Here is a 12,648-nt window from a genome sequence, read left to right as displayed (position 1 = left end):
CTTTGATCTTTCCATTTTGAAAACAGCCCTGAACACTCAAATGTCCATTAAGTAGACATTGTTTTTCATGTGTATTTTTTATTTATTAATTTTACATCCCATTCAGTTTTCCCTCCCCCCTCTCCTCCCAATCCCTTCCTCCTCCCCCTCCCCTCTACTCATAGATTAGCGCCTAGCCCAGTTGTCATCAGAAGGGCTTCATCCAGCAACTGATGAAAACAGATGCAGACCCACAGTCAAACATTAGGTGGTGCAAGGAACCCTGCAGAAGAGAAGGGGAAAGCATCGTAGGCGCCAGAGGGGTCAAGCAGGCATTCCTTAATCATCTTGGAAGGTCCAAGATGAACAGAGCAGACCCTGTACATCCTGGAACTTCATATATTATATCTGCTGTCTTTAAAGTTGTGATTACGTTGTTGTGTGACCAGACTTTTCCTGGGGAGATGCAACACACACATCCACTCACCCCAGATAGGGAGCTCAGGACAGACCAAAGTGCAGACACCTCCAAATCCAACCAATGAGTTTTATAAGGGTTACTTGCAGGAAAGGCTAGTGAGGTTACTTACAGGAACAGAACAGAAGTGACTCAAAGGCAGCTACATCACTGATGCCCACCCCAGAGTGGGGGAGAGCTCACTGAAGCTGGGAACCTGAGCACACCGCACAGCCTGCGAGCAGTTCTCCAGACACCTCAACTGATCTAAACCCCTCTGCACAGCAGCTGATCTTGGGGTCTTTTTTGCAGCTCAGCTTACCTGAGTGTTTTCTTCGCAGGTCAGCTCCCTTGAAAGTGACTCCCAGCAGACTTTATTATTTATTTATTATTTACTCTTGGGAGAGAGGAGCGTAAGTCCAACTGTTCAGTTTCAGGGACTTCCTGAAGTCATTTTGAGTTGTTTATCTTCCTGTTTAAGGAACTTCCCTGCCGGATGGAATATTTCAATCTTGGAAAAAAACTGCTAGATAAGAGAGGTCTGGCAGATCCTTCCAGTTAAAAACAAATCAGAATATTATATATATATTCTGTGTAAGTGGAAAAAGCTCTGTTCTTTTTATTTTGATTCTGTTATGTGATGCTTTGGTTTATCTTCTCTTTATTCCAAGAAAAAACTGATTAGTAGGAAGTTGTCCCAAGTAATTGATGGTCACATTAGTCCTAGTGGGATCAATCAGGATATCAGAGCAGATGGGGTAAACAAAGGGTGAGCCCTCAGGTCTAGCAGATCTGAGGTACAGAGCACTGGTCATTACTAATAACCCAGGCAATTTGCATACATGACAGATAGGTACCCCAATAACTCAGCAAGCATCATATTCCTGACTCCTAAAGGCACAGATATTATTCCAGTTATTTAAATAATTGGTGATTTATAGAGCTGAGGCTTCTCCAAAGGCTGGGGTCCTTTCTCTGTTCCACCACTCTGCCAGGAAGAAGCAGGCCACACAGACAGATGCAGGCGAGTAGGAGAGGTGTGGACAAGCTCCCGTCTAAGCACCCCTTCTTTCCCCTTGTTCCTCCCGCAGGAGTTTATGAGGCTGACTGTGTCTGACATGCTGGTCACGTACCTCACCATCCTGGTGGGGGATTTCCTTCGTGCTTGTTTCGTCCGCTTCATGAACCACTGCTGGTGCTGGGACCTGGAGGCTGGCTTTGTAAGCTGTTTTCTCGTATATTCCACAGTAAGCTTGGTCACCACACTCTCTGGCATTCGTATTCAGGTGCACTCTCGTCCGTTCCGTGTCTGTGTTCCGTGAAGCAGTGTGGCTCGTCACGTGTACTGAGAGTCCTCTTTGCATTCACAGAAGCAGCGCCACCTTTTCCCAGCGTGACCTTCATCTAGAAAATGGAGGCGTGGGGGCCAAGGAGGTGGCTCAGTGGTTGAGAGCACTGGCTGCTCTTCCAGAGGACCTGGGTTCCACTCATAGCGCCCACTTGGCAGCTCACAACTGTCTGTAATTCCAGTTCCAGGGAATCAGACACCCTCTTCTGGCCTCCATGGACATCAGGCACTTGTGTGGTACACAGATATGCATGCAGGCAAAACACAATACACATAAAATACCAAAATAAAAAAGAGTTTTTAATTTTTTTAAGTGGAAGAATTCAGTTTGGAGGAAAAGGGAACCACATTCTTCAGCCCTGAGCAGGTGACTGGTATAAATGCGTATAAATGACCTCTTATGAGGAAGGCTGGAATCTTAGGACAGTAAAACATTTTAGAAACCCCAAAACAACCAAGAACCTGATGTCCCTTTTCCTGTCTTCTGATTATGCTTTGAGAAACCTCTTCGACTCTTAACACCTCCCCACGAGATACCTTCTTCCCCCATCTGCCTGGTAAAATGCTTGTCCCAAGCATATGCCAGTTCCTCACCACGTGACTTTCTATGAAATGTCAGAACCCCAGGCCCACTCACTGGCCCAGTGAGTGTCTCTCTTCCACAGCACCTCATTCTTCTGTTCATCAGTTGGGTTTGGAAAGGAAGTCTCCTTACCCGAGTTTCTGCCAAAAGACGACCTATGTAGCTCTTAACTCGACCTGTGATAGAGCCTGACACTAAGGGCCACAGGTTTCTGGCATACATTTGAAGTAAGCCTATTCGACCCCTCCTCAACACCAACAAAACCTGTAACTGTGCCTGAGAACAGTAATGAAAGAACACTGTGCTCAAAAAAAAAAAAAAAAAAAAAAAGATGGCATCTTTGGTAGGAGGGCGCAGTGTTGCTCTCTTCAAAGTAATTTCTAAATTCTATAAGATTGCAAAGTTATAATAAAATCTGCTGAAAAGTAAGCATATGGAACATAAAGGAAAACAGTTTAGAGAGAAAAAAGGGATGATACTGACCACTCTCTTTTTAAAGTCTAGTAAGACGCCAGGCTTGGCAGATGGAAATCTAGCTCGGTGGGTAAGAGTGCCTGCTGCACAGGCACAAGGACCTGGGTTCAGATTCCAACAGGCATGTAGAAACCACACAGGGGCCATGCACACACCTGTAAAGAGACACAGGGCCATGTACACACGTGTACTCCCAACGCTGGGTTGCTGGAGCTTGCTGGCTACCAGCCTAGCTTACGGCTTCACGAAAGCCACTGTCTCAAAGGAATGAAGCAGAGAGTGATAAATATTCACACACATGGGTGAAAATATGCACGCACACACACACATGCAAACATCACACTCGCATACACACACATACGAAGAAAGCAAGAGGACCAGGAGCATGGAGCCAGCCTGGGTTGTATAGTGAGATTCTATTCCAGAAAGGAATATGATGGTGCTGTAGTAACTAAATGGGAACTGATATAAACAGGTTTGTCCATAGAGCAGAAGACAAAGCCCTGAGACTGGTATAAGCCAGGGGAGAACTGTTTAATGAAGAAGCTGTTTCAAATCAGTAAGGAAGAGAAACATACTATAAAAATGAGCTGTAGGGGCTGGAGAGATGGCTCACTGGCTAAGAGTACAGGCCGTTCTTCCAGAGGACCCAGGTTCAATTCCCAGAATCCACATGGCAGATCACAACTATCTGAACCTCCAATCCTAGGGGATCCACACCCACTTCTGGCCTCTGAGGGAACCAGGCACACATGTGGTGCACAGACAAATATACAGGCAATATAAAATAGAATTTCAAATGCTTTACCTTGTCTGCAGAGTGAGTTCCAGGACAGCGAAGGCTACACAGAGAAACCCTGTCTCGAAAAACCAAAAGAAAACAACTGGTTTTAAAAGTGAGCTGTGGGGCTGGAGAGATGGCTCAGCAGTTAAAGGCTAGGCTCACAACCAAACTATAAAAATGACCCATGCATGGGGAGAGGACCATATCCCTCACTCCCTTCACCTACAGGCCTGTTTTTGTAATATCAGTTTTAAATTTTACGTTCTTAAAATCCACCCCTCACGCCTCTAAATCTTTGCCGCTGTGCTCACACTTCGTAGCCCACCCTCCCCCATCTGTGCTCTTGCCCTTCTCCCACTGGTGTCCGTTTTCCCCACTTCAGGGCAGACTGGCAGCAGACCTGAGCACACCATGAGGACTCAGCTCTCGCGAGCTCTGTGTCCTTCCAGATTCCTGTCGAGAACCAAAGCTATGAAAGAGTCAGCTTCAAACCTGAACTCGCTTGTGCTCTTCCTACAAACTCCTGTCAGACTGTGGGAGATGAGAGGAAGGGCAGGGAACGAGTCTGCTGTCCTTGTTTTAAAGCCAGCTTCTCATTTCGAGTCTCAATTCATTCTTCACATCTCGTTCATTTCATTTGCTTTCTCCCTTGATTATAATTTTAAGGTAAATTTCTGATTAAAACATTATTTAAATGTTTTCTTAAGAGCTAAAGTCTTCTCCAAAACAAAGAATCAGCCTGGCGGTGGTGGTGTGTGCCTTTAATCCCAGCATTTGGGAGGCAGAGGCAGGAGATCTCTGTGAGTTTGAGGCTAGCCTGGGCTACCAAGTGAGTTCCAGGACAAGGTTCCAAAGCTACACAGAGAAACCCTATCTTGCAAACAATTAAAAACCAAAACCACCTGAAGAGGTAGAAACAATTACAATTTGTTGTTGTTGCAAAGCTTCAGTTTTAATAACTTCACAAATTTGGGGACTGAGGAGATGCTTAGCAGTTAAGCGCACTATTGCTCTTGCGCAGGACCTGAGTTCGGTTTCCAGCACTCACACAGCAGCTAATGTGTCTATAACATTAGTTCTAGGGGTCTGAGGCCCTCTGCTGACTTCCAGGGGCACTACATATATGTGGAGCACAGACATGGGTGCAAACAAAACACCCATACACATAAGATAAAAATTGATTAATTAAAAACTTCAAAACTTTTCTTTGAAAGTTGAAGACAAGGATGGGGAGATAGTACAGTTGGTAGAATACTTGCCTAACATGTCAGCGGCCCTGGGTTCAATCCCCAGTGCTTCATAAAACAAGTATGATAGGTCACGTCTGTAATCCCAGTACTTGATAGGTGTAGGCAAGAGAATCAGAAGTTCTAGCTATGTAACAAGTAGGAGCACAGCCTGGGCTATGTGAACCCTATCTCAAAATAAATTCATACACACACAGAGGGAGATATACATATGCATAATACATACATACATACATACATGTCAAAAGAAACAGTCTTTTAAATCTATTAAAGAAACAATCCTACTACCGGGTATGATGCTTTAATCTCAGAGTTTGAGAAGTTAAGTCTTAAGGATCATCATAAATTTGAGGTCAGCCTGAGCTATACAGTGAGACTATCAAAAATCAACAAAACAACAAAAAAACAGAATCCTGAACCCAAGGCAGGCATTTTGGGGTGAGCTGTCTTGACTTGGACAGGATCTAGCTGGAATCACCTAACATTTGCTCGCCCATTCCCTCCTCCCTCACTCTTCCCCTTCCTCTCCCTCCAGCCCTCATATGCCGAGTTTGATATTAGTGGAAATGTGCTGGGTTTGATCTTCAACCAAGGAATGATCTGGTGAGTTGTCTCTTTCATCTGAGGAGCATATAATCTGGGGAGTCAAAAAACTAGAACCTCCAACTTTGTCTCTCAACGAACTTGGGGGGCAGCAAATCGCCTCGGCTCTCTCAGCTCGGTTTCTGATAAGAACTAGAGAGTAGTGCAGTGTGAGAAGCGGAACAGTGTAAGTTAACCAGTGAGCTAGAGAGAGCTGACATGGGGAGAGAGCAGGGGAGGAGAGGGAAGAGAGAAGGAAGGAAGAGCAGAGCAAAGAGGTAAGGAAGGAGGAGAAGAAAGGGGAAAGATGGGGCAGGGAGAAGAGGAAAGTGAGGAACAAGGGAGGGAGGGATGGAAGAAGGGAGGAAGGAAAGGAAGAAGGAAGGAAGGAAAGGAGGGAGGGAGGGAGGGAGGGAGGGAGGGAGGAAGGAAGGGAGGGAGGAAAGGAGGGAGGGAGGAAGGAAGGAAGGAGCTTACTCCTCTGGAGGCTGCATGATAGCAGCCTAAAATTTTGAAAATGCAAAGGACTGTCTCCAAGCCCCTGTCTGCCAGTTGGCTGCTTATGGATGCCAGAGACTGTGATCTGTCGAAACCTGCTAGGTAAGCAGTAGTAAAATCCTGGTCAGTGTCCCAGCCAGTGGTGCTCACAGGTATCTCCCTCACTCGGGGACTCGATGGCTCAGGCCTGTGTCAAATATCTTAGGTAAACCAGAGGCCTCTGCTCTTGGAGTCTTCAGGAAGGTGCTTGACTGCATGTCCCTAATACACCTACCACATTACCTTCCGTTAGCCTCCCCTCGCCTGCCCTGCCACCAGGTCGACCAGATATCCTGTCTGTGACCTTTCAGGATGGGCTCCTTCTATGCTCCAGGACTGGTTGGCATCAATGTCCTGCGCCTGTTGACCTCCATGTACTTCCAGTGCTGGGCGGTGATGAGCAGCAATGTGCCCCATGAGCGTGTGTTTAAAGCCTCGCGATCCAACAACTTCTACATGGGCCTGTTGCTGCTGGTGCTCTTTCTCAGCCTGCTGCCTGTGGCCTACACCGTCATGTCCCTCCCACCCTCGTTTGACTGTGGCCCCTTCAGGTAAACTCTTTGTTGCTGGAGAGAGTTTTCCTCCTGAGGCAGTCTGCCCACGGGTCCTGGCTCAGAATTTCAGTCTAATTTCATGCCAGCCTATAAGTAGCTATGGAATTTCAGGCAAGCCATCGGAACTATCCATTTTCTGTAAAGGTGGAGATGCCCCGTGTGGTAGCAAGCGGCTACTTGAGGCTACCGGGTGCTTGAAATGAAGAACTGAGAAACATAGTTTCTCATTTTTTAATTTTTTTATACATTTTTATTGATTTTTGTTGAGCTCTACATTTTTCTCTGCTCCCTTCCCTGCCTCTCCCCTCCCCCTCTTCAATCCTCCCCCAAGGTCCCCATGCTCCCAATTTACTCAGGAGATCTTGTCTTTTTATACTTTCTACTTCCCACGTAGATTAGATCTATGTAAGTCTCTTAGTGTCCTCACTGTTGTCTAAGTTCTCTGGGATTGTGGTTTGTAGGCTGGCTTTCTTTGCTTTATGCTTAAATACCACTTATGAGTGAGTACATGTGATAATTGTCTTTCTGTGTCTGGGTTACCTCACTCAAAATAATGTTTTCTAGTTCCATCCATTTCCTGCAAAATTCAAGATGTCGTCATTTTTTTCTGCTGTGTAGTACTCCGTTGTGTAAATGTACCACATTTTCCTTATCCATTCTTTGATCAAGGGGCATTTAGGTTGTTTCCAGGTTCTGGCTATGACAAACAAAGCTGCTATGAACATAGCTGAGCACATGTCCTTGTGGCACCATTGAGCATCCTTTGGATATATACCCAAAAGTGGTATTACTGGGTCTTGAGGAAGGTTGTTTCCTAATTTTCTGAGAAATCACCACACTGACATCCAAAGGGGTTGTACCAGCTTGCATTCCCACCAGCAATGCAGAAGTGTTCCCTTTTCCCCACAACCTCTCCAGCATAAGTTGTCATCAGTGTTTTTGACCTTGGCCATTCTTAAAGGTGTAAGATGAAATCTCAGAGTTGTTTTGATTTGCACGTTTCTCATTTTTTCCATTGCAATTAATTTTGATTTTAATAACCACAAGTGGCTGACTTCTATATTAGATGATACAAGCACAACCTTTTAACAGTAGATAGTCTGCCGCCTGTGGTTATTGTAGCACAGGACGGGTGGCCAGGGAACTGAGATTTCGGACATCTGTTGCAGATCTAGATCACTATGTGACAGCCAGAATTCCGAGGCCTGCTGCTCACTTTTATAGAGTAACAACATGGTGCATTCACGGCTGCCTCGGTTTCTTCACTCGTGAATTCACTTATCTTTGAGAGAAGAGAAAAAAACAATCCTAGCGCACATGGAGTCTGAGAAAGAACAGCAGTGTCTGTCGCGGGGGAGAAGAGCTGCCCACAAATCCTCAAGCAGTTTGTTTGTGTTTGCAGTTCAGGTCTTCGTGTTTTCTTTTTCTTTTTCTTTTAACTTGTAAGGGAGACAGAATGAGTTTGATTCACTCTTCCTTCTATAGCATGACTAATAAAATCCCAGAGACAGATATTGGAGTTCAAGCTGAAAGATCAGAGAAGCAAAGCAGCCCTTACCTCTACGAAATCTTCAGACTGAAAGAGAGCGAGTTCCTGTCTCATCCCGCCTTATATTCCTCTCTAGTGCTGGGATTAAAGGTGTGCACCACTACTAACTGGCCTCTATGGCTAACTAGTGTAGCTGCTGGGATTAAAGGTGTGTGCCAACACCACCTGGCCTGTATGGCTGACTAGTGTGGCTAGCTTTGCACTCTGATCTTCAGGCAAACTTTATTTGTTAGATCATAAACAAAATATCACTATATCCTTCTCTCTCTGGATTTGTTGAAATTGCAACAGCAGCCTTTGCAATTGGCTAGAAGAAGGGAGACCAAAAAGGAAGAAAGGTACCAAGGACCCACGATATTCCCCAAATGACCATGCACTTGCCAGTGCAGACAGAGGTGGTGATGTGGCGGTAACCAAGGTATTCTGAAAGCTTAGACTGGGACAGTCACTGAACGAAGTACTTATTTATGTTTATAGCACCACCGTCAGGCGGGAGGCTCTGGTTATGCTAAGCCCTGGTTAACTGAGTCTGTCTGCAAGGTGCCTGATCATGTATATTTTAAACTTTACAAGTTACTACGGTTTGAGTGTGATTTGTTGTCTTTGAAATTAATGTTGAAATCCAGTTGCCATTATGTCTATTTGAGGAAGCCTATACTTTAGAAGGTGATTAATCAATTAAATGATAGCAGTGCCATTCTCTCATGAAATTGGTCTACCAATCATGGTTATGAGCATGTTCTCACTGATGGAACTGAATGAGTTGATTAAGAGTAAATTTGCTATAAAGTCTCTTCTTCACGCATCTGCCCACACCTTAATTTCTACCATGAATGACAGCAGCCACAGGGGTTAGGTAGCAAGCGGGAGACTCCATCAAAGGAGAACAGAAGGCAGGTGATGGTGAAAGCAGAGAACGTTCTGGGAAATCCAAGATGCTGGCTTTACATACGAAAGAAGGAGACTTGAGCCAAGGGACACAAGGCAAGCACTCCTCTGGGGTCTCCCTCAGGGGACTGTGGCCCTGTCAACAGCTTAGGTTAACCCAGTGAAACCATTTCAAACTTCTGGCCTCCAGGGCTGTAACACTGTCCATGTATATTATGCTAATCCATGAGTGTGCTAATTGTCATAGCAGCTACCACACTCACATTTCAAAGAGAAAATAATGACATAAGAGCATATTATTTGAAGTTCTCTCTTTTTTTTACTATTTTTACATTAAGTATGTACTGATAATAAACAAATAAATGCTATGACATGGTGATGTGCATGGCACCAGGAATGTTGTCATAACTAAAATATTGCAGATTGATTTTTTTGAGACAGAGCCTCTTTGCATAGCTCAGGCTAGGTTTGTACAATCCTCCTGCCTCAGCTTCCCAGATGCTGGGACTACTGGCATGCCACACAACAGTGCCAAGCAATGAAATAGCCACATATGGTCTCTGATGCAACTGCTTGGCTCTGCCGTTACAGGATAATATATACCAGTATCTCATATGTGATATAATGCCATTATAGCTTACCATATACACCCTACCAATGAATGAGCACGGCTGTGTTCCAGCAGAAGTTTATAGATGTTGAAATATAAAAAACAATACTTCAGATTTTATATGTCACAAGATATTATACTTGATTTTTTCCCAACCACTTAAAAAATGTAAAAAGAAAAAAGAAAGAAAGGAAACTATCTTAGCTCGAGGGTGACAAGCTGACCTGTCCCTGCGGCATTGCATGTCAATCTGATCTTTGCACAGGAAAGCTAAGCTGCTGACTCCAGCACTGTATGACACACACCTGCTGACTGTGTGAGCACTGTGCCTCGTTGCCTGTAGAGAGGAGGGGGAATCGGGGCACAGAAATTTTCAGGAGCTTCTCCAGAGATGAAGGCTCAGCCCGTGCAGTAGAAAGCCCCGTGGTCCCGAGAGCACCCCGTTTCCACTCTTCTAATGCAGTCTTCCTCACCACGGGACTGTGGACAGACACCCGAAATATATGTTTTAAAAAATCAGATTTCAAAATTGCACTTTAATTAATTTTTATAATTACCGTAGTAGTCACATTTGATGGTACAACTCTAGTGGAAAGAACCAGGACATGAACGCAGACATAAGGAGGAAGGGGAGACACCTCGGCTGTTAAAGTGCTTGCTGCACAAGCCAGGGTCCCAGAACCCACATAAAGACCGGGTAAGTATGGCTTCCCCCCTGGAGTCCCAGCCTCTGAAGGCAAATCCAGAAGATTCTCTGAGTAGGCTGCTAGATAGACTAGCCATATTGGCTAGCTCTGGGTTTGAAAGACCCTGTCTCCATTAAGGTGGAAAAACAATTGAAAAAGACTCCTGACATCAACCTTAGACCTCCATATGCACGGGCACACACATACATATTCACAGGAAAAGTAGATAGATGAAGGGCTGGAAAGATGCCTCTGAGGTTAAGAGCACTGGCTGCTCTTCCAGAGGTCCTGAGTTCTATTCCCAGCAACTACATAGTGGCTCACAACCATCTGTAATGAGATCTGGTGCCCTCTTCTGGTGTGTGTATATAGTGTGTGTATATATATATAATAAACAAAGAGAAATCTTTAAAACAATAAGATGGCCAGGCAGTGATGACACATGCCTTTAATCCCAGCACTCGGGAAGCAGAGGCAGGCAGATCTCTGTGAGTTCAAGGGCCAACCTGGTCTACAAGTGCTAGTTCCAGGATAGGCTCCGAAGCTACAGAGAAACCCTGTCTCTAACCCCACCCCCAAAACAACAACAACAACAACAAACAGTAAGATGATAGATGGATGGATGGATGGATGGATGGATGGATGGATGGATGGACGGATGGATGGGCAGACAGAGCTGGAGAGTGGTTGGAACACACCCTTAATCCCAGCATTTAGGAGGCAGAGGCAGGTGGATCTCTGTGAATCTAAGGCCAGCTCTGGTCTACAGAGCAAGTTCCAGGGCAGGCCCTAAAGCTATAGAAAAACCCTGATTCGAAAAACAAAAACAAAAAAAGATAGATACATAGATATATATACATACACAGATAGGATAGATGTTAGATAGTTCATGGTGTTCTACAAAATAAAGAATTTATCCGGGCTGCTGTTACGCATGCCTTTAATCCCAGCACTCGGGAAGCAGAGGCAGGTGGATTTCTGTGAGTTCAAGATCAGCTTAGTCTACAAGAGCTACAGAGAAACCCTGTCTTAACACCCCCCCCAAAAAAAACAAATAAAGAATTTGAACCCGAATCTTCAAACTCCTAAGTCTACTTCATAGCACCAAAATTACGATTTAAGAGCCACCAGTATCCAGGTGTCCCTGGAGAGCATTTTTAGGTCAGTCTTCACAATAATTCTAAAGAATTAAAAGGAAGGAACCTGGTTGGAAGATTAAACTACAAGTGTGCTCTAGAGGCGCTGTGAGGTTTCCACATTAATTTTAGGAGGGCTGCCTCCAGGTCAAGGAGCCAAGAGGTCTCCATGTTTGTCTTATAACTAAATCATGGACCGTTTTCTCCTGTCACAGAGGTGTGTGTAAGGTGCCAGGGGCCTGGGACTGAGGTAGAAGCATCCTCCATCTTAGGAGGTCAGAAATAGACCGGGAGCATGACAAGAGCCTGTTCCCTAAAAGGAAAGAAGAATGTATGAGAAAATCCACCTTTTCCTGGCTGAAGAGGTGTCAATCACAGAAGAGAGGTGTAGTTTGAGAGTTTGTGTGTTCCTAAGGGCAGGAAGCTAATGAATGCTATACAGCCAGCCCCAGCTGTCTGTCCTAAGCAGAACGGCAGCTCCTCGTGGGATCTTCTTTCTTAGTCCATTTGGAGCAGAGCTCTGGTTCTCTCAGAAAAGCAGTGAGGGGCAATTTTGGAGCGGTGGGGTCATGGACATGACTGTGTGTGCCACAAGATCTTCACAAATGCCACAGCGTGTCATCTCCTCTTTCTAGTGGGAAAAACAGAATGTACGACGTCCTCCACGAGACCATCGAGAACGATTTTCCTAAGTTCCTGGGCAAGATCTTTGCCTTCCTTGCCAATCCGGGCCTGATCATCCCAGCCATCCTGCTGATGTTGTAAGTGACCCAGGGCCCAGGCTCTGCCTCATGGGAACTTCTAGCAGCTGAGGCTTTCTGGACAGGGTTCCCCATTTCACTCTCTTAGTTTGGATTCCCCAGAAGTAGACCCTAAGACAGGGTCAAATGTAAGTCATTTATCAGGGAGTGGGGATGGTGAAGGATATGGTTATCTCTGTCATGGATGAGTCTGCTATGAGTCTTTCTGGGAAACAATGTGCCTCAGAGCTACTTGTCTAGGGATAAGGAGTTCAGGGCACTTGAAACCAGCCTGGCTGACTGGAAATGGGATCTGAACTTCTCAGAAAGCGAAGAGTGTGTTACACTTGGATGTGAAGTGTCTCCAAAGGACCACTATTAAAGCCTTGGTCCCCAGCTGTTGGCGCCATCTTTGGGAAGTTCAGGAAACTTTAGCGGGGGGGGCCGGGGGGGCTGGCTGAAAGAAGTGTTGGTCATTGCATGTGTTAGTTACG

The 12,648-nt window shown here is 45.3% G+C and overlaps 1 protein-coding gene across 3 annotated transcripts in view; it reads left to right on the top strand.

Annotated features, from left to right (window-relative positions):
• Tmc2 (transmembrane channel like 2) overlaps positions 1 to 12,648 on the top strand; it is a 47,149-nt gene that overhangs the window by 21,441 nt on the left and 13,060 nt on the right. For 2 of the 3 annotated variants that reach the window (XM_087911204.1, XM_087911203.1), the window contains exons 10-14: positions 1,528 to 1,656; positions 5,408 to 5,475; positions 5,980 to 6,054; positions 6,303 to 6,542; positions 12,050 to 12,175. In XM_087911204.1, the coding sequence (XP_087767330.1) occupies positions 1,528 to 1,656; positions 5,408 to 5,475; positions 5,980 to 6,054; positions 6,303 to 6,542; positions 12,050 to 12,175 (638 nt within the window). The remainder of the gene's footprint in view (positions 1 to 1,527; positions 1,657 to 5,407; positions 5,476 to 5,979; positions 6,055 to 6,302; positions 6,543 to 12,049; positions 12,176 to 12,648) is intronic. The other variant, XM_087911205.1, reaches the window with a different exon arrangement.

This window comes from Myodes glareolus, chromosome 10 (assembly GCF_982192425.1).
Source record: "Myodes glareolus chromosome 10, mMyoGla1.1, whole genome shotgun sequence".
Taxonomy (NCBI): Eukaryota; Metazoa; Chordata; class Mammalia; order Rodentia; family Cricetidae; genus Myodes; species Myodes glareolus.
Note: the sequence above shows the minus strand (reverse complement) of the source record. Positions and strands in the feature narration are given on the sequence as shown.